Source organism: Lotus japonicus, chromosome 1 (assembly GCF_012489685.1).
Source record: "Lotus japonicus ecotype B-129 chromosome 1, LjGifu_v1.2".
NCBI classification, from domain to species: domain Eukaryota; kingdom Viridiplantae; phylum Streptophyta; class Magnoliopsida; order Fabales; family Fabaceae; genus Lotus; species Lotus japonicus.
In genome coordinates this window covers 94,540,749-94,562,017 of record NC_080041.1, presented here as the reverse complement: position 1 = coordinate 94,562,017, position 21,269 = coordinate 94,540,749, and the positions used below count along the sequence as shown (strand labels likewise).

The window sequence follows — 21,269 nt, the reverse complement described above, 5'->3', positions numbered from 1 at the left end:
CATCATCCATCGTAACTGACATTTCTCTCTCTGTTTTTTTTTCTTTCTCACTCTTGGTGTGAGTAAATATTGAGTGCAAACATAACATCAATCATTTGTGGAATATGTACAGAATGAGAATAACATCATTGGAAAGTTAAAATGGAGCCAACGCCAATCTGATGCGGCTCCCTTAATGATAAGCACAAATTTACAACAGAAGCCAGAAGACTTGACTTCTACACTACAGGCTGGTCATTCAATAATTTTTCTTCTTCCCTGTGATTCTTTTGGCCTTTCAAACTCTACTTGTACCAGCAAGATTTTGGAAATTGGTTTGCAGTAGCAATTACTGCAACATTCTAATAATTTACTACGGTCCTGTATTCTTTTGGAGTGGATTTGAGAACCGGGAGAGGGCGCATAGCTTTAGTTTCTGCTTATTAGAGCTCCTGAGAGTTGAGAATCGTGTCTTGAGCATCCTCACAACACCATTTTGGCCTGATCAGTGAAAGTTGGAGCTTCTTGATTCTAAATGGGTGGTCTTAAATGCATGTTAGTCAATCTTGTGGTCCATCTTTATACCAGATGACATTCCATGGACCGCGTTTGCTGCTTAACCTTAAAAATAGGAAAATGCAAATATTATAAGTCTTAGTCTAGTTAGAGTGCGTGTTTTTGCTACACGGCACTGGTTCAGGTTAGTTACTACTGTAACCAACTCTGCAATGTTAGATTCACTACAAGTCTAAATAAATAGTGTACAAGGCTTCTACTCATAACAGAATGTGAATAATACTGTTACATATTTCTTAGATTCAATCTCTCTCTCTCTCTCTCTCTCTCACTCTCCTTATGCATTGTAAACATCTCATGTTTTCCAAAAACTATCCTACCCAACCCATTTCCCCCCTCCCCCACATAGAGGAGTTAAAGAGCGAATAAGGGCTAGTTTGATTCCCTTCTCAATTTTCTAAATTTGAAAACTATGTTTAGAAACAATTTTTAAAACCTGTTTTCTAGAAGAAGAAAAGAAAAAAACTACTTTAGCGATATGTTTTTCAAATCTGGAAGACCTGTGACTTGAAAACTAAAAATGAGAACATAAACATCTTTGAGATGTTTTGGGATTTCGGTTTTAGAAACTGAAAACAAGAACTGTTTTTAAGAACAGTTCATAAAAACCCTAAACCCTTTTCTGTTCATACCTAGCGACTATTTTTCTTCTTCTTCTGGTTTTAGAAAATGAAAACTGTTTTAGAAAAGAGTAATCAAACAAGCCCTAGAAAAACTAATGATTGCCAAATCAGTGAATCACATTCAACCAATAAATCTATTCTGCCACTGTTAATTGAGCTAAGTTTTGATATGAATAGTACATCAGGTTAGCCAACAATGCAAAGTTTCCCAACTATCACCATCAAAATGAATGAGACACTTTACCTTGAAACTCCAGCTAGAACACGCAAAGTCATGAAGATAAACAATCCTGCCCAAACTCCAGGAAGTCCAAATATTGGACCAACCACCAGCAGAAAAATTGAAGAAAATAGTCCAGCTAGCACCTAACCTTAACAGAAGCCATGAACAAAGGACAAAGAGGGATGGTGCAGGCCGGGGAGGACAAAGGGAAATGAGTTAAGAGAAAAAATAATGAAATGTTTTAAGAATCTTTTAATTATTGCACTAGATAATTACCATCGAGTAAGCAGCATATTCAAAGTCTGATACCCCATAATAAATCCCATCAATAACAAATGCCAAAGCGTTTACTGGTTGAGATCCAGCAACAAACTGCACATGTGAGTAAATTTCAGATATTTCAAACATCACTATTTATACAAGCACACAAAACAGAATGGAGAATAGAAGTGCATGTAACTAACATTAATTAGTCCCACAAAGGGTTATAGCATGGGTAAAACAACGTTCAAGCACATACATTCTGATGCTGTCTGAAAACATTAGCTTTCAATCTACCCAAAAAGTCTTCAGCAGCCAAGATATGAGTCAACCATAGAACTTAGAAGAGAAAGAAAAGTCTAAATCTAAAAATGATTTAAATATAGAAATACACCCAAATGACATTTACTTAAACTTGTAGGCTTGTAGCCATGCAACAATCAATTACATTGATCAATATTGTCAATTAATACTTTCTCAAAAAATAAAACAGTTCATAAAGTCATCGCAACCAAGTCACTTTACAAGATAATTAATCATGATACTCAATTTGTCATGACATGAGCAAAAGATGATTTCCCTGTTCTACCTTCTTGGACCAACTCCTTCCGTACAGGGGCGTATCCAGCGGGGGGCTGGCACTAGCAGGGGCGACCCCCCCAAGAATTTCAAAAATCGTGCCGACTATATGTCATTTTTTGAGGAAATACTATTCATTGGTAAAAAAAAATTCTAGTATTTTATTTCGGCCCCCCAACAGGAAAATCCTGGATACGCCCCTGTTCCCTAGTAAATACTAAATACACTATGACAATGTTTTCAATCATAAGCATTTCAATTTTGACTTTGGGCAGGGTGATTGCTTAATTTTCAAAGTCAATCCTCGTCAACAAGGGAATGACATGAAGGCTAACAAAATGGTAAAAAGGTAATTATCTGCAAACAATTGTGCTTCCTTACCAATAGACCTGACCGAGCAACATCCAGAACTTCTGAATCTGTGGTAAATAAACTAGTAAATGCTCCAAACCCAAAGAACAAGATTATAGACAAAGTGATTCCAACTCCCAGACCAATCTGTTTGAGGATAAAAGAATTCGGGATCAGTATGTTTTAATGTAATGAAGGAAGAAGGGTGGCAGTTTATGGTGATAACCAGTAACCTGTATCACTCTGTATATAATGAGGCGTGCTTGCGCATAATTTCCCAGGGAGTAACTACCGGCAAGAAGAGCCTGTAAAATAAATGTCACTATAACAACATGACAAGGTAATTTCCAGCCAAACAAATCACTAATAATCTTCAAACAGTTTGTTACTGTTAGATCTTCAAGTAATAAGAATTCCACTAATGGTAGAAATTGTGTCATCTTTATCATTTGAGACTATATGATACACAACCACTTGTTTCATCACATATTCTTCAACTGTGTTAAGGGATATGGTAGAAATATTGGAATTCTTACTCATGTCGTTTCAGTATCTCCCTGAAATGGACTCACCTTATCATGCAATATGGGACAGTAATTCAACAGAAGTTTGATTTCTTTTACTTGGAAAAAAGTTTTGAAACTTGTAGGTACCCTATTTTATTGATTTCCTAGGCAGGGAAAGCCCGCAAATGTGGACCATAATGCATTTTATACAATTTTGTTCTTCTGAATTCATGTGATTTGGAAACTGGACAAGCCAAGTTTCTTATGAGATATGTTTGGGCATCTGGTGGAATTTTGGTATATATCTGATTAAAATGGCGTGTTAAAGTTCATTGCAATAGTATTATCTAACCTGACCAGCAAGTGCCAAGGCATCAGTGAGCAAAGATATAGACAACCAAACTTGCATGCAAATTTGATGACCTGCCATAGGTATGGGCCCCAGCTTAGCTGCGATAGATGTTGTCAGTGTCATAGTTATAAACACAGCCAAAGTCCTGCCAAGAAGAAAACCCCCTGCAAAAGCAATAGTTTAAATTTAAAATTAATCCACATTGCTCCTTAACTCACATCATTTCTTCAGTCAAGTCATAGTAGTAGTTAATAAAACAATACTTTTAAAGCAATGAAAATCATTTCATTACTAAATACACAAAACCATACACTATCAGATAGGAGGTTTATATTGTTGTTGCAATCACGTTACAATCCTTGATATTATGAAACATTGCATATAAATATGACTCATGCGGCCACAATTGCAGTAATGATGCAATTGCAGAACCTATAAAATCTCAGTTGTGGTTGCAATTGCAATTGGAGACCACAATTTTAAACCTCGATTATATTAGAATAAACCCAAGTCCTTGAAAAGTACAAATGTCATAAACTTCACCTTTAAGAGGTGATGATTTGTAGTATACTTTGAAAATAGATTCTATTCAATAATAGGTCTAAGGAAGAAAAAGCCACTTGGGCTTGAAGCGTGGACAATGCACAAGCCCACCTACCATGTGCTGAAATTCAACTTTTAATTAGAATAATGGGGGGGGGGGGGCGACAAGGATCGAACTCTAGACCACTTAGTCATAGAGGCTCTGATACCATGTAAAAAGAGAAAAGACAGAGAGAGAAAGAGATATTGTAATGGGACACACTGCAAGGTGCAGCCTCCCTCATATATATAATACTAGGTCAAGAGTAGTACAACGTGTAGTACAAAGTACGAACTTAAAGTACATATGGGCCTGGCCCATAGACCTCTACGTCTAACCCTAACTCTTCACATAATTATTATCACTAACATAGGGTATAGCAGGTCTATGTCCCAAGCCCGGGTAAAGGAGGAGGGTTGTGCTAGGTCTCGGCAGCCAACGTAAAAACTCATTGATATCTTCAATATTGATTAAACATAAAATCATCAAAAACAAAAAATTCATGTCATGCACAACTCACATTTAGTTGAGTGGTACTAAAGATAAGGCATTGTTGAGATATTCATTGAGTTAAATAAGCTATCCACAAACATGCACAGATGATGTAGCAGAAACTCGTAACTTCAATTACAGTATTAATGTTTCTTTAAGGGGAAGGAGTAAGGACAGCAAAGGAATAATTCAACTAAATTGAAAAACAGGTACCAGATTTCAGATAGCTGAATAATTTTCTCCCATCGAAGTCAAATGGGATTAGCAGCACTTGGTCACTCAATTTCCATAGAAGAATGAAAGCTATTAAATATCTGGTGAACAAAAAGAGAAACACTGTTAAAAGCAGAAGATCACGTGAATTACGGAACATGTGCAAAATGCACATATAATTCTAAGTTTACCACATCACTGACATACTCAGAGATCACTGTAGCAATTGCAGCACCGCCAACACCAAGACCAAGAAGAAATATTAGTATTGGATCTAATATGACATTAAGAAAGTTTCCAGCACCTGAGATTACAAGAAAAGCCTTTTGTTATTTATACATCTAGCAAATCACATGAACTCCTATTTCTCCATTATCAACACTAGCAGGGCTGCACAGAACATTTTTGCAGAGTATTAACATGTAAAAACAAGAAACTGACAGACCATGGAACTGAAGTGCGGTGAGAATTTAGATAAGACAATCATGGATTTAAAATAAAAATTAGAAAGCAAAAAGTCACAGAAACTGGTAGAGGATCTGCTTGCTCTTCAGTAAATGAAAAGGTAAAATGAATAAAAATGTGAAATGGTTTTCAAATTCATCTAATATTCTATCTTGTAACATTATGTTGAGCCTGCATTTAATATAGAACACCAAAGACCTGTAACAAGAATTATTGTTTAAATGATCATGTTGTCAGCGACGTCAAAACTTTGGTTCTTTCCATAAAATAAAAACAGAAGTTAAAGGGAACATTCAGATTATTGCAATTCAAGTTTTCACATTATGTAAAACTACATATTTTTCTTGATTTACAAAGGTATGTTTAAGTGTTCATTTCTTGTAAAAATTGAACTATTTCTAGGCTCTGAGCCATTATATATTTCGAACTTTAGATTGCTTCTGATTAGAATTTGTGAGTGTTCTTGCGAGAAGACTCCCAGAAAGAAATTCCTAATTTCAATTGTACATAACATTTAAAGTAAAATGAGTAAGCTGCTGCAATACTTGCCAACAGCGTATAGAGGTGTCTTTGTATCCATAAATCCTCGGAAAGTGCCTTGTACGGCTAATGCAATCACAATTGCTGGAGCACCAAAGGCCCTCAGTGTAAGGAATTGCTGGGCAGGTCCACGCATTAGAGAATCCTGTAAAGCATAAAAAATATAACTAATGATGGATACAAAATTCATTCTCAGTCTAAGAATATGAAACTAAATTTCAAGTATATAAAATCAAATGCCCAAAGAGAAAAAAAAATGCTTTTTCTATTTTCCTGTTTTCATGACTGCTCAAACTAACAAATAAGCAACAAAATTCCAGGTTATACAAACTTTGTTTCTGTTGAGAAGTTCTACATTGACTAGAGATATGACCAATTAAGTGTTTATAAAGGGTAGAGCAACCCTCAGCCCTGATAACTGGACAATATAGGTTGATAAAAGACAGTAGACCTACGATAATAGTTTTCAACCAGAGTGCAGTGCTACAATACTGTCAAAGAACCAATTATCTCAAAAGCTTAAGCTGTTGGGTAAAGGCCACATGAATGGTTTTATATTATATTTCTAGCAAGTACAATAGAACTATGATAATAGTCTACATTCGAAACTGATTCTAACAGTATACTAACAGCTCCCTGCAAGTTCAAGGGAGGGTGAGTAAGGAAGAACTTGTCAGCCACCTTGAGGCTTGAGCTTGTCTCTGAGTGTGAAAACCACAATGGAGACAAGACTTCGGTGAAGACATCTACACATTATTCAAGATAGCTAAAGGTTGTCTTGCCCAGCGCATTGCGGACTCAGAAGAAATTAGAACATGAACATAATGACAATATGAGGTGATAGATAGATGAATAATCAGCCAATTTAGACATACAGCAGGTATACCCATGATATTCATAATGATGCCAGATCCAAGGGAAAGCGCCACAGTTTCAGCAATTCCAAGAGTTGCTGCAAGTGCTAAAGAAGTTGATACTGAAGCAAGAAGCTTTTTATTTTGGGACTTGCCTGAGAAATTAAAACCCACATCAGACTAAAATTTTCAGTAGATACATCTGAACAAGTAGATATCCTACTAAAACTGATATAAATATATATATTCTGTTAAAAAATCACCATTTTCACCAGTACCACTGATATCTTCCTCCTTGCTAATCAGAGCCTGCTCCTCCGCAACAAAGGACGTAGTAATATTAAGCAAAGGAACATTGAACACTTTTGAGACTAGATTAAACACAGAAGTTGAAACCCCAACTGCAGCTAATTCAACTGCCCCTGCATAGGGAAATCTGATTAAGGGATAATTCTTGATCAATATAAGTCAAATCAAACAGAACCAGAGAAAAAAGCATATCCTTTCAACCAGAATAAAAAGCTACATCCATCCAACTAACTAAAAAATTCCATTCCATTTTTTCAAATGAAATTAAAACTCAAATCATATAATTTATTTCCAGAGAAATACCTATATGGCCAACAAATGCTGTGTCGATCAATGAGGCAATCGGGTCAGCTGCCAAGGCCACAGCAGCAGGCAGGGCAATGGATAGTATCTCCATCCAAAGTTCATCATATTTAAGCCACCCATTTCTACCCAAATAAAAACCAATAAATCATAATCAAAATTTAACAAAATATCATAACGGAAAACAAAGAATACCTGAGAGGATGAAGCAGAGAAGAGAAGGGATTCTGAGGCGGTTTAGGTGAAGATTGTTGGAGGGGTGGAGTTTCAACAGAATCAGTGGTGCTGGCACTCTCATCGTGTTTATACGCTTTAGGTGAAAATCGAACACGAGGAAGAGTGAAGCAAGGAGGCTTTGTGGTCAGTGATGAAGATTTGTTTGTTGGAAGAGATTTCAATTTGAAAGAGTGTGTACAAAGAAAACAGGTGGAGAGAGAAGACGCCATTCACAGTTCACAGTTTGGAGCATTAGAATCAGAGTGGTAAACGAAGAGAAAGCATAGCCATATCTGCAATTTTTATTTGTTTTTTGAAACTAACGGATATAACTTAAGTATGTGTTTTATTTGGTCAGGGAAAAACTGACAATAAATATCTATGATGGTGGCTCAATAATCAATGTTTTGGCTGTAACCTATTGCTGGTTAGTAATTCACCACGTATGTTTTTTGTTGTTGTTGGGAATTGTGTGTCTTAGAACTTAGAAGTATTCATTATTCTCCTAGGAAATAGTACTATTTAATTTTTAGAAACATAACTTTTTTATTTTTCATTTTCTAAAAATAACATTCATTTTCAAAGTTGCTCGGGCAACATTTTAAGTGAAATGAAAAGGAGGAATTGTACCATCGTGGTGTTGGGTATGAGATCAGTGGTGGAGGGATCCTTCACAGGCGTTTCTATTTCCAAACTTCTTCCTCAACATCAGCTTTACTGGAAGAAGCACCTTGTTGAGAGACAAGGGACATTCCAAGGAATCGTATTCAGAATTGCAACCATGTTAGCAAGCAACCTTCGACATCGTCCAAGAATGTTTCTATTCTTCACGGAGTAAGACTTGGAGAATCTCCTCAATCTCTGCAGTAGAGCACGGTCAAGAATAGTCTGAAGTGCACGATGGAGTTGCTAGACCACGACATGAGGGGGTACCTGCAAAAGACATTCTGAGTTCTAGTGAGAGAGTAAGGAGAGAATCTCAAAGTCTTATGAGAATTCAAAGATTATAAGAATGAATAGTCTGTTAAGTAAATGAACGATCACACATGTATTTATAGGCTCGAGTACGTTGTTATTTCCTCTTCAAGTCTGCAAGAAGCCTTTACGAAGGTGCTTCTGACCGCAAGGTTGGTTCTGGGCCATCTTGCTTCGGTGTTGTATCTCGATTGTGGAGTACCCGCTCGGACACTAATTGGACGTGATGTTTCTTTACTAAGCGACGTTGTGAACATAAGATGGTACTTGAAGATTGAAGGAAAAGGACCAAGAAGTTCAAAGCACATTAGAATTTTATATTTTTCTTTTAAGAACTTCTCGGTCACTTTTCTTCAATCTTCAAAGTGTCCCACTATTTTCACATCACTAAGTCATCCAGATAGTCGTTATTGCTTATGTGTAAGTCTATCGGGTCAGTTGTGATGTTGTAGGGCCTTTGGGCCGAAACAAAAACTTACTAAGGTAAGAAGAAAAACGATACATAAACGATTGAATAAATTATGATAAAAGCTTAAATTGAATGGCTGAATGGGTGAAAGATACGTAAAAGTCAGGAAATAAACATAACTAACAAAGTGGAAGGTCAAGTACAAGAAACTTGTATTTCAATTTGATGGTTTGAATTGTGTTGTTACAAATAACCATAACCCCTATTTATAGAGCGGTTTCCACTAACTACAATGGTTACAAGGCTCGTTAACCACTAATTCACATCCTAGCTTCACGCTTCTACTCAACATCATGGTATGATGTGTGTCTCCTAGTGAGGTTGAAGACATGGTCTTTTTGAGTATCAACTAGTCCTCCCAATAAAAACTACTCCAATTAATAAGAAATGGTTTGATTTTCAATTTGTTAAACCTTAGACTATAAGTAAACACCTTGGAAATATTTTCCTCTCTAAATGTAGGTTTGGTTACTTGTTCAAAAATCTCTTTGCGAGCAAATCTTTACCTATCAACTGGCCTGCTCAACTCGGCAACACCTAACTTACTTTCATTTATATTGGTTCATCCCTTATAGACACAACCATTTTCTAACTGTTATCAGTAACACCAAAACATTATACTATATTCTAAAATTTGCTAATTAAATTTGAAAACCAAAATTTAGAACTCTCACTAGTTATTTACCTACAATTCCAGAGACTTCAGTTTATGAAGTACTCTCTCCGTTCTTTTTTATAAAAACTGAATGAGAGGTGCACATTAGCCATTTTCATAAGAAACAATTTGGAGTATGTGGAGCATTAATTATTTTTGGAGAATATGCCCTTATTTAATTGAATTTCTCTCTTTTTCCGCTTTCTATAGCATTAATGATGCTTAAAAATTAAGAATAACGAGTGGAAGGTAACTTTGGAAAGTTGATAGAAATTGAGAGTAAATTTAATGAAATTACCTAAATATACTAAATTCTTAAATGGTGTGAAGTAATTGTTTGGTTCTTATATTAAGAAACGAAGGAAGTATAAAACATAAAATGTGTACAAGAGATTAGGTGTTCGAAGCTATTTTGAGATTTAAACGACCTGATTCTTATTTCTGGTACATAAAAGTGAATGTGTTCTAGATTTTAATTTCTAGAAAATAATTTAAACGAGGTTATTGTAGGAAATTACTCTGATCGGGTGGTGGGGTTTGAGATAGGGGTGGTGATTTAAACAACCCCTACAAAAATCATCCAGAGACCCCATTAATACAAGTAACATGTTCCTTTTCTGGCTCAATAGTCAATGAGTTGCCAACTTGCCATTCATAATAAAGTGAAATAAAAAAATAAAAAAATATACACTAGATTACATCTGGATTTGCCAACCCAAGTAATAGCACAAGATAATGTGAAATTAATCAAATTATTGTAATAAGATTTTGTGGGATGATGAGATCAGAACAAAATGTAACATTAACTTTCTTCATCTTTACCCAAGAGTATAAAATTGAGGTGAGAACGGCTGTCAAAAAATTGCTTTGACTTCAAATCAGAAGTTAAGGGCCTAGTCCAAGATGGAAGGAAATATTTGCAACACCACCTTGATACCCCTACAAGAAAATCTTCTGAATGCTACCACAGAAATGCATCATGGGACTGAGATGCATCTTTCATTGCGTGCATCACAGAAATTCCAGCCTCAGGCTTATTCCTTGATCAGCTGGTATAAATTAGAATACCATGTTCAAATTCTTTCAAGATTTTCAGAGACAGCTTTCATTTTAGGACGAACCTCAGGGTCTCCTTCTGTGCATGACATTGCTACGTGAAACACAGCTAGTACCTCTTTCTTGGCATGAACTTCTTGGAGAAGCGATGGATCAACCATTTCAGACAAAGGGCTTTCTAGCTCAAACCCTTTCCTTACCCACCTCACCAAGTCAGGGACTTCCATGGAAGTCGATGCTGCGGGAGAAGAATCCGGGGACTTCCCAGTGAGCAATTCGAGCAATACAACTCCAAATGAATACACATCCCATTTCTGGGTGGGTCTGCAGCCCGGGACTCGAGCTTCAGGGGCTTTGTAGTTGTTAGTTCGCTCTGTTTGTGAGGACTTTATGTAAGGAAGAGCTGCGCCCATGAAGCCGCCTGAGGAGGGGTTATTTCCGGTGATGCTGATCAGCCGGTTGAGACCGAAATCGGAAAGATGGGGTTGGAAGTCTGTGTCAAGCAGGATATTGGAGGGTTTGATGTCGCCATGAACAAATTTTCTTGGACTGCATTCATGGAGGTATGCCAAACCCCTTGCTGTTCCTTTGGCTATTCTCAGCCTGGTTGACCATGAAAGATTTGGAGATGGTTGGCCATTTCTCCCTGCATAAGCGATTGGGATTAAATATGAACTATGCAACCTTTTTTTGATGAATAGAATAAGTTTGCCGGGTTTCACCTCTGGCCACCACCGCGGGCCAGGGGCATGCCTCCGGGATCATAGGTCACTTATAGAGGTACTTACAGGTCATCCACCGTCACAACCCTCACATCAAATAAATTTATATGATTGAGTTGCTTTACTTGCAATTACAGATTTATGCACTTCATACTTTACACAAACAAAATTATACAATTTGATGATATATGATATGTCCTTGAAATTAATAAAGCCAAATATAACAATTTAAAATATTATATAAATAATTTCAAATACAAAATTATAATAATCCCACATTAACACATCACAATAGTCAAACATAAAAGCAAGAGAAGCAAGGAAGGTAGGAAAACAGTTATAGTAGGGCCCAGGCTTGATCAAGAGATTGTGGAGCTGGTACTGCTTCAGAAGCAAGAAAGTTTAGCGAAAAGGATAAATAATGGAAAAGGGAAAAGCAATTTTTTTCACCAGCAGTTTAAGAAGTAGGAAGTTCAACTAAAAATAACAAAAACCAGGAAGTTTTTAGCTTTAGCTGAAAGAAATAAAGTCACAAAAGCGGCTCAAACTTGAAAGCTGTTTTTTAGCCTACAAACACAACACACTTTATACAAAGCTACTTTAAAAGATACCATTATAGTGACCTGAAAATACACATATAAAGGAGGATATCCAAAACAACTTCTAATATACTATAGAGGATGAATACAGGCTGAGTAATGAGAAATTTTAACCATACAATGATATAAAAAAACATTATCTCTTAAAAATATATTCACATTTTCATCTAAGATTTTCACTCTTACATAAAATACATGAGGAAAAGTCTCGGCACAACGATAAGGTTGCTGCCATATGACTTTGCAGTCACATATTCGAGACATAAAATCAGTCTCTTGCAAAAATGCAAGGTAAAGCTACCTACATTAGATCCATAAAGTGGTCCGGCCCCTCCTTAGATCTCATGCGCATTGCGGGAACTCTATAGCATGATGTTTGTCCTTTGCCCTTATTAAAAAATACATGGAGTACATTTATAAAAGTCAAACGGACACTACAATGATGTGTGAAACTGCAATATTTCCACCTAAAATTTAGGTTTGGTTAGTGACCCCATGTGCTGAGAATGAGAGATCTAGAAGATCATGGTCCCAAACATGAGAACCACTGCCATCTCGTTTCCCACACACATGGTGAATGTCCTGTTTTTCTCGTCTGAAGTACCCAAAGGACGCTCATTTATATTAGCATTGTTGTCTCACCAAACATTTTCTTGATCCAATGCTTTTACCAATAATAAATAAGCAGCTAATAAGTGCTCACCTAGCAAGCAACACTCAACCCTCAAATTAATTTTAAAAACATACTCCATTGAATATTGCACATTTACGCCATTTAACCAACCATGTTGGCGGTCCCATTGTCCCACAAATCAATAACGGAAACGACAATCATATTCAAAAATAGAAACAATTGAAAAAGACAGGACTACAAAACCAATTTTTGCTATCAACTATTTTAAAATGAATATTAAATTTAGTATAACTGGTAACCCATCCTTTCTAGATAGCACAACAATTGTTTTCGTTTTCTGGGCTGAATTATAAAAGTAAAAAGGACAAGAACCAATCAAATTATCAAACAAACAAAACATAAAATCAGACAGAAGAACTACTCTAGACAATTTTCTTCTTGTACTAATTGATAACATCCTCCTAAAATGTTTCTATTTATATAACCAGAGATGCACGTTATTTCCTGTTAACATTAGCTGTCATGATTAATATTTTGCAATCACTCCTATTCAACTCTCATTACTAATCATCACTAAATTTTTGGTGGAAATTGTCATCACTCTGTTTGTGTACACCCTTACCCCCCAAGCCTGCTACTCTAATATGTATAGTAAGGGTAGAAATAGAGGTTACTACTTATCACTAAATGCAACAAATGAAATCACTGACCAAAAGAAGGAAGGAACACAGGATCAAAATGTGAAAGAACTGACCTCTAAGGGCAGTGGCCAAATTGCCATTCGAGATGAAATCACTGATCAAAAGCTTCTCATCAGGAGCCCAATAATAAGCTCTCAACTTAACAATGTTAGGGTGTTTCACTTTCCCAATAGCTTGAACCTCAGCAGCAAACTCCTTATACCTCTGTTCCCCACCCTCCCCTAATCTCCTCACAGCCACAGGCACCCCATTCCCTAGCACAACTTTATACACAATCCCCAACCCACTCTTCCCCAACACATAAGCAGAAGCTCTTAAAAGCTCATCAAGCTCAAAGTTGAAGCCCTTATCAATTGCCACCAAATGCCCCCCCTCCCCTTCAACTCTCTCATCCTCTCCCCCTTTCTCACCCTCCTCCATTTCAGAATCATCACTCCTGAACCCATTCAAAGACCCACAAAAACAACACAACCTTGATTTCTCATCTTCCCCATTACCACTACTACCAAACTTGCTTTTTCCAGTGCAACTACACCCATTGGACTTGTCCTTCTTCTTCCAATAAATATAAACCACTACAAGCCCAATCAAAGCCACAACAGCAGCATCAGCAACTGTAATCAGAATAATCAAGCCAGGGCTCAATCCCTTGCTGGACCGCTTCCCGGTTGGCCGAGACGCACCGGGATTCGCGCCCGGTTCGCTCGGCGCTGAACCGCTGCAGGGTTTCTGCAGAGGGAACCCGCAGAGGTTCGGGTTGTTGAGGAATGCGGTGGGTCCCTGATTCGAAAACGACCCCGTTTGAGGGATCTCGCCGGCGAGGTCGTTGTTGCGAAGATCGAAGCTCACGGATACAGGCAATTTCCCGAGGGAATTTGGGAGTTTACCGGTTAGGTGGTTGAAGGAGAGGTTTAGGGTTCCGGCGAGGGAGGTGAGGTCACCGATTTGGTCCGGGATCGGACCTTTGAGATGGTTCCCGGAGAGGTCGAGCTGGACGAGGATCTTCAGCGCCGGCCAGGGAGTCGCCGGGATCTCACCGGAGAATTTGTTGCGGGCGAGGACGAGCCGCTGGAGCTGGGAGCAGTTGGAGAGGGAGTTTGGGATGTTGCCAGAGAGGGAGTTGTCGGAGAGGTCAAGATTCTGGAGGTGAGGGAGGTCGAAGACGGAAGGTGGAAGTTCGCCGGAGAGGTTGTTACCGTGGAGGAAGACGCTGTGGAGCGCGGCGGCGTTGAAGAGCTGGGAGGGGATGGAGCCGTGGAAGGCGTTGGTGTGGAGGCTCAGGCGGCGGAGGTAGAGGAGGTTGCCAAGCTCCGACGGGAGATAGCCGCGGAGGCCCTTGCCGGCGAGGGCGACGCCGACGACGCGGGGGTCAGAGTCACCGGAGATGTTGCCGCAGCTGATGCCGGACCACCGGCAGGGATTTGCGTCGGCATCGTTCCAGTCGGAGAATGCGGCGGCGCTGACGCCGTCGACGGCGGATTTTAGAGTGAGAAGGGCGAGGCCGTCGGAGGTAAGTGAAACAGTCCGGTGGAAGTGGAAGAAGAAAAGGAGGATGAAGAGAGTGAAGTGCATTTAGGATTAGAAATACGGCACCGTTTTGGGTGGTTTGTTGTTATGGATGGTACGGTGCGTTTGGTGCAGTTGTGGGAGAGAATGGAAAAAGAGGTTGGAATGGAAATGGTTGAGGAGGATTATTAAGAAAGAGGGGAAGTTGTTGTATTTATGGAAGAAAAGATATCTAAGAGTTGGGGAGGATGAGATTTTAATTTTGTGGGGTCCAATTCCCGCCAAAAAGATCTATAGAGTTTGAGAGAGAGTTGTTAGTTAACAGAAGGAGTAGAGTGAAGTGAAGTGAAGTGAAAGAGAAGCAAGAGGTAATTGAGACAGAGAAACAAAAGGATCTTTCTCTCTTTGGGTGCAACTTAAGATGGGATCAATGGATTTAGGATTCTGTTGGGTTTCTATTCCAATATTGAAATAATGTTTGATAATAGTGCTTAACTGAACTCAACTGTGGTTTGTTTCGTAGGGGTTGATGTTTCTCTTTTAGTGGACTTTCAAATAGTGTAAAGACAAAGTTAGGTTTCTAATCCACCTGGAAATTATCTGTTTTTAAATTATGGCTGTTTGGTTGAATAATATACATACATATATATAATATTAAAAAATAACCTCTCTCAACACGAGAACAATTACCTAATCTAACAAAATCTGATCACTATAGGAAGAATCATCCAAAATTCTCTAAATATCTCATAAGCAATGTCAAACCAGGGAAAGATCAGTCCATGTTAACATCTTGTTTGCCTTAACAAACATATGAAATTAGGGAACAACCTTGCTGTCAAAATGCTTAGGAGTGATGTGATCCGTTGTGAATTAGAAGTCTTATAATAGAAGAAATATTTCTCAGTACCGAATAACTAATTGAGACGGTCGGATCTATCAAATTTCAAAAAAATCCAAGTGCACCTAACGTATCTAAGGGGGTGAGCTCGACTTTCTGATCAACGAAGTGGTAGAGAGGCGGCCCACAAAGTGGGTGATAGTGTCCAAGGCGCGTTGAACTAAAGACAAAGGAGTTTCAACAAGGTCCAATTGTTTTTGGATTTATTTACCCTGTTCGTCATGGAGTTTGAGGATATCATAAACTATGTCAAGTTCAGCAGTCAACTCCTTCGTTCTCGTTTTCTTTGCCACTAGAGATTAATGAGAACACTAAGGTCTAAGGATATGGTTCATGTAGAAAGTAGATAAAATACTAGACAATATAATGCAATTGGAATATGTTTAGTATCATTATTGAATCATGCACTTACCACTGCGCCAAAATCAATTGATGTTAATGTGCGTGCAACATTATTTCCTTATAACGCAGCAGTCAACACCCCATTTCGAACGCAATCCAGCATGCAGGTTGCTAGCCCATCGACCCAATAATTCCCTAACACTTGTCAGTTCCCCGCAGCACAACATGCCTTTTATGGGATTCGAACACACGACCTGCTTTGATACTACGTGTTGGATCACGTGCTTACCACTATGCCAAAACTAATTGGTGTTAGTGGGGGCACAACGTTATTCCCTAATACCCAACAGGTAGAATGCTGGTCCACTGGTCCAACAATTAAAGTTCCGCCAAGTGAGTATGAAATGGCAATAGACAAAAATTAAAAATGAAGACACAAGGCGACTTCAGAGAAGAAAGAAATATGGAGGGGAAGGTACACTGAAGGGCAAAGTAAACTAGGGTGAAGAAGAAAGTTCTTAATAAACATCACACATTTCTCCATTGTTATTCCCTAACCAAATACCTCCCTCAATCCCTCAATCTTGGTGGTACTTTCAGAATCATGTTATTCTTCTAAGAATTTCCTCTTTGTTCGGGTCCATTGTCGCGTGTCCACTTGAGATTCCACCTATTGTGTTTTTCACTATAGTAAGGAACCAAAATGTACTATTCGAGTCTTTTTCCATGTTATGTTTATATTAAAATATACTTCATCCGTTCCTAATTGTAAGACCTTTAGATAAATTTTGGTGTCCATTTATATAAGACTCCTACTATATTTTGGAAAAACATTATTGCTCTTTTTCATATATACCCTTGCATTTATTAAACTTTTGTAATTCAAAATTGCTATTATCACTACTAATTAATTCTCTTCAACACTATCTTATACATTAATTAAGGGAATATTTGAAAGATTGTGTTAGAAATAACCATATAAAATTATTTATGTGACCCTTACTCAACAACAGTTGAAACTTTTGGGATAAATGGTTAGTCGACATGGTATCAGAGCCTCTGTGACCAAGCCGTCTAGAGTTCGACCATTGTCGCCCACAATTTTTATAACAACAAAGAATTAAAGCACGCGCGATTAATATCAGTATTTATGTTTCTAGAGTTGGATCGACAACACCAATTAAGCCGTGAAACAAGTAGTTGGTAAATTGAAATTGGAATTGGCACAATTTGGTGAATTAGAAGTGGGCATGTAGATTTTCTACGGTTTTCTCTTGCATGAGAGGGCATGTTAGAAATATTAATATAAAACTACTCATGTGACATTTACCCAACAACTTAAGCTTTTGAGATAATTGGTTATTGGACAATTTGTATAAACTTTTTAAAAACAAATACATTAGTTAACCTCATTACATGTTTTCTTAATAAATATAATTATGTTTAAGGATCATATGAATGTACACAATACTTACTCCGCCGCAGTTATAAATCACTTCTACCTAATTCTCCGGGATTAAAAAAATAGTTATTTGTAATAAATTTGTAAAAATATTTATTAATTTCTTAAAATTACCGATGAATTTATCTCTCAAATTTAAGAATTTTTCAAACTATCTCTTTCATATAGAGGAAGGGAAGATGTAGGGATCAATACCTGAAGGGTGTCATATATTTTCGCGATGTACAAAAAAATGATGGGCTAAATTTGGAAAAAAATGCTTCTACAAAAAAATCTATCAAAATGTGATTTATAAATAGGGCTGGAGGAAGAAACGGAACATAGTACCTAAAATGTGTCTACAAAATGCTATTTTAACAAGTGTTAATAATGGTAAATGCATTAGACGATTATCTCTACGACATTATTATGACCTCATGACATTTCACAAAATTTAGGACATAGTGCTTCAATATCCCTTTCTTCAAGCAAACACCACTCTCTCACAATCATATGTGTGTTTGGATTTTAGTTTGCGAAACAGAGTTTGAGTAAATGTGAGTTTGGAAAACATAGTTTAAGTCAAAGTAAGTTAATTGTAATGTGATTTATGTTTGAATACTTTTTTTTCAAAACAAAGTTTGATATCAAGAATTATGTTTGGATAATACTAATGGAAAACACTTTTTAGCTAGGTTGACATTGTGAAGATTAATTATCCTCAACTGCTCAAAGCTAAAATAACAGTGATGATTTTGATAAGTTGGGTGAAAGTGAGTTTTATACCAAAACTGAATTATGATGAAAGTGAGTTCAAACTACCCAAACATAATGACACAATATTCAGTGCAAATCAAAAACACATTGAGGGGTGCAAACAAACAAAGAAACACATAATGGCAGCGGTAGATCGACCTTCATTAAACACTTGTTTGCACACCTCACATTTTAATTTTACAGACTACAGTTCGTTCACTCAATTGAGTACTTCATAGAGACCCAGCTATTGCTGTAATTATTTATTATTTGAATATAAACAATATGTGATAATTGCATCCACTTCTCAATCATGCAAAAACTAACTTAACTTAGAAGCTAACAAAGCCGCACGAATTAAACTATATTGCAATTTGTGTTTTAATTATTTCTTGTACGTATAATTTTAAGTAATGATTTTTACTAACAAAAGTTAAAAGGACTTTATGCATGTCCAATGATATTGATCTTCCCCTATTTCAAAGGAAGATAGCTTAAATTCTCACCTAATTAAAGAGTAATTAGATTCGATTTGAGAAAAATAAATTCATAAAAAGCTTTGCTTTGTAGTCAAGTGATTTAGTTGGTACCCAATGAATTCCAACTATACAAAACCGGCAAAAAATACAGAATAACTCCAACTGTTAGATCAGGAACTTTGGCCCCGCACCTAAATAAACGAAAATATATAGTATGTTCTGTTTTATATAAATCTCACACAGCTTGTTGAATCTCACTAGAGTTTTATATTTTAGGTAGACTAAGGTAGTGTGTAAACTATAGCGACCTGACTCATTTACTTTCCGCAGACATGCAAATTAAATAATAATATATTTAGACTTAAATAACCTTTTGATCCTTGAAATTGTAAAGGAATCAAATTGAGTACTTAATTTTTTTTTCATCAAATGTTATCCCTGCATTTTTTAAATCAAATTAAGTCATTTTTATCAATTTTGACCAGTGAACGGTCCAGTAGCGAACCTAGTCAGCAAAGCGTGTCCACGTGAGTTTTTTTCACATCAATTTTAGTCCTTGTAATTTTTTAAAATCTTATTTTCAGTCCTCATTCCCACCAACACATTCCTCTACCTTCTTCACCGACCTCCTTCATCCTCTACCCATAAATTTTTCAGAAACAAAATGCTTTAAATTCTTTTACTGATATTTGATTCAAATCTTGGATGCATAACAAACTATAAACTTCAATTCTTGGTGACTCCTACAGCTTGAAGATTTTTTTATAACCAAAGATTGTATTAATCTTTTGGATGTATACATGAAAACATAAAATAATTTTTTTTTGTTAATTTACAAATCAATCCCTTAAAACTATTTGATATCAATTTTTTATAGCATATTTGATATCATTTTGAACGAATAAATTACATTTAATTTTTTAATGTTGTAATATAAAAAATAACCATAATCAATAATAAAAAATACTTTGTCAACATATATACATCTTAATGGTAGAAAAGTCACAATTGACTTATTAATTATTCTAGTGTCACGAGTGAAAAAAAATTATTCTAATGTCATTAAAAATCATTAAATGTCAAATTAATACTTTAATTGTTTAAAAAAAAGTCATAATTGACTTTTATTAATTATTCTAATGTCATTAATAACTATTAAATGCAAAATTAATACACTAATTATTTTTCTAAAATATGAAATTATTTAATATTTAAATTACTTAAAAATCAGAAAATATAAATATGACATCATCTACTTACTAGTTATAGTATGAGAGAGAAAAATTATGAAAAAAGACATTAAAATAAGGGGGTGACACTTGTCCAAATTGTCAATTTTCAAAAAAAAATAATTCTAATGTCATTAAAAATCATTAAATGTCAAATTAATACGTTACTTATTTTCAAAATAGTCACAATTGACTTTTGTTAATTATTTTAATGTCATTAATAACTATTAAATGAAAAATTAATACATTAATTATTTTTCTAAAATATGAAATTATTTAATATTTAAATTACTTAAAAATCAGAAAATATAAATATGACACCCTCTGCTTACTAGTACTAGTTATAGTATGAGAGAAAAAACTTATGAAGAAAGATATAAAATGAGGGGATGACACTTGTCAAAATTGTCAATTTTTTATTTCGAAAATAGTGTATTAGTATAGGACATTGAAAATATTTTCTCTTTATAAAAGGGTTTTAAAGTCGTTCGCTCACAGAGCCCCAAAAGGATTAGGTTGGCAATGCAAGAAGACAACGACGGAAACGATGCAAGCCGATGTAATAGTTCTGAGGACCTTCCTCTATCACTGGCTTCTTCATCATCATCTAGTATGATTTTATATTCCTTTATAACCTCATTTTTCACATATTTTAATTTAATTTATTTTGATGTTGCATTTGTTGTTCTTGTCATATCGTTGTTTGTAGTTTCAAAAATTAGAACTCTTGAACTTTTGTTAGATTGTTTGTTTGGATTTGGGAGATTTTTTTCCCCGATTTTGTGAGAATTCTTTTATGTTGTTTGATAAAGAAAAAAAAATTGACCTGTACTTGAGAATTCCACCATTATCGGTCAGATGTTGTTTTCACTTATTACTAGTCATTTTCACTCGTGCGTTGCACGACGATTAAGTTTATTTTGTAGATATATATATATGTAGAATATCAAACAACAGAGAGTATGTTGAATCATGTATGTGAATAGACCAATGTAAATTTTATAAATAGATTTCGTTGTTTGGCCTACCGATGTCAACACATAAACAATATTATAAATCCAAGTTTTTACGGAATGTGTTGCAAAAATAAACTAATTAAAAAAATCACAAAAATGTCAACAGCATGATCGCTTAATAGAAAAATCGCAAAAATGTGTTGCATCATCTAGTATCATTTTATATTCCTTTATAACCTCATCTTCAAGTTATGCAAAAATTTATTATGTTTTTAGTCTAAATGTAATTTTCCATGTTTAGATGAAAATGAATATATGTTGTTTATATACATTATATGTTCACAATTTTAAAATAAGGATAATGCAAAACCATGTTATATTTTGGATTTCATTGTTATTTTGGATTTCTTTATCTCTTTGTTT

General features: G+C 36.0%; 2 protein-coding genes across 6 annotated transcripts; both read right to left on the bottom strand.

Annotated features, from left to right (window-relative positions):
- Window positions 1–69: 69 nt before the first annotated feature.
- LOC130727993 (protein DETOXIFICATION 44, chloroplastic) lies at window positions 70–7,768 on the bottom strand. 5 transcript variants are annotated; one of them, XM_057579310.1, is made up of 13 exons: window positions 7,405–7,765; window positions 7,210–7,334; window positions 6,861–7,019; window positions 6,619–6,752; window positions 5,753–5,888; window positions 4,946–5,042; window positions 4,739–4,839; window positions 3,451–3,614; window positions 2,826–2,897; window positions 2,623–2,739; window positions 1,678–1,773; window positions 1,423–1,544; window positions 70–600 (listed from the first exon to the last, which is right to left on the bottom strand). In XM_057579310.1, the coding sequence occupies exons 1-13, from the start codon at window positions 7,653–7,655 to the stop codon at window positions 540–542; spliced, it is 1,635 nt and encodes a 544-aa protein (XP_057435293.1). In that variant the 5' UTR covers window positions 7,656–7,765; the 3' UTR covers window positions 70–539. The 5 variants fall into 5 exon arrangements, 3 of the variants coding, with proteins under 3 accessions (XP_057435293.1, XP_057435294.1, XP_057435295.1); XM_057579311.1 differs by having other exon boundaries at window positions 6,870–7,019; XM_057579312.1 differs by having other exon boundaries at window positions 6,876–7,019.
- A 2,348-nt stretch (window positions 7,769–10,116) lies between these two features.
- Window positions 10,117–15,345, bottom strand: LOC130727992 (receptor protein kinase-like protein ZAR1). Its single transcript, XM_057579309.1, has 2 exons — window positions 13,290–15,345; window positions 10,117–11,226 (listed from the first exon to the last, which is right to left on the bottom strand). The coding sequence occupies exons 1-2, from the start codon at window positions 14,806–14,808 to the stop codon at window positions 10,598–10,600; spliced, it is 2,148 nt and encodes a 715-aa protein (XP_057435292.1). The 5' UTR covers window positions 14,809–15,345; the 3' UTR covers window positions 10,117–10,597.
- Between the last annotated feature and the right edge of the window lie 5,924 nt (window positions 15,346–21,269).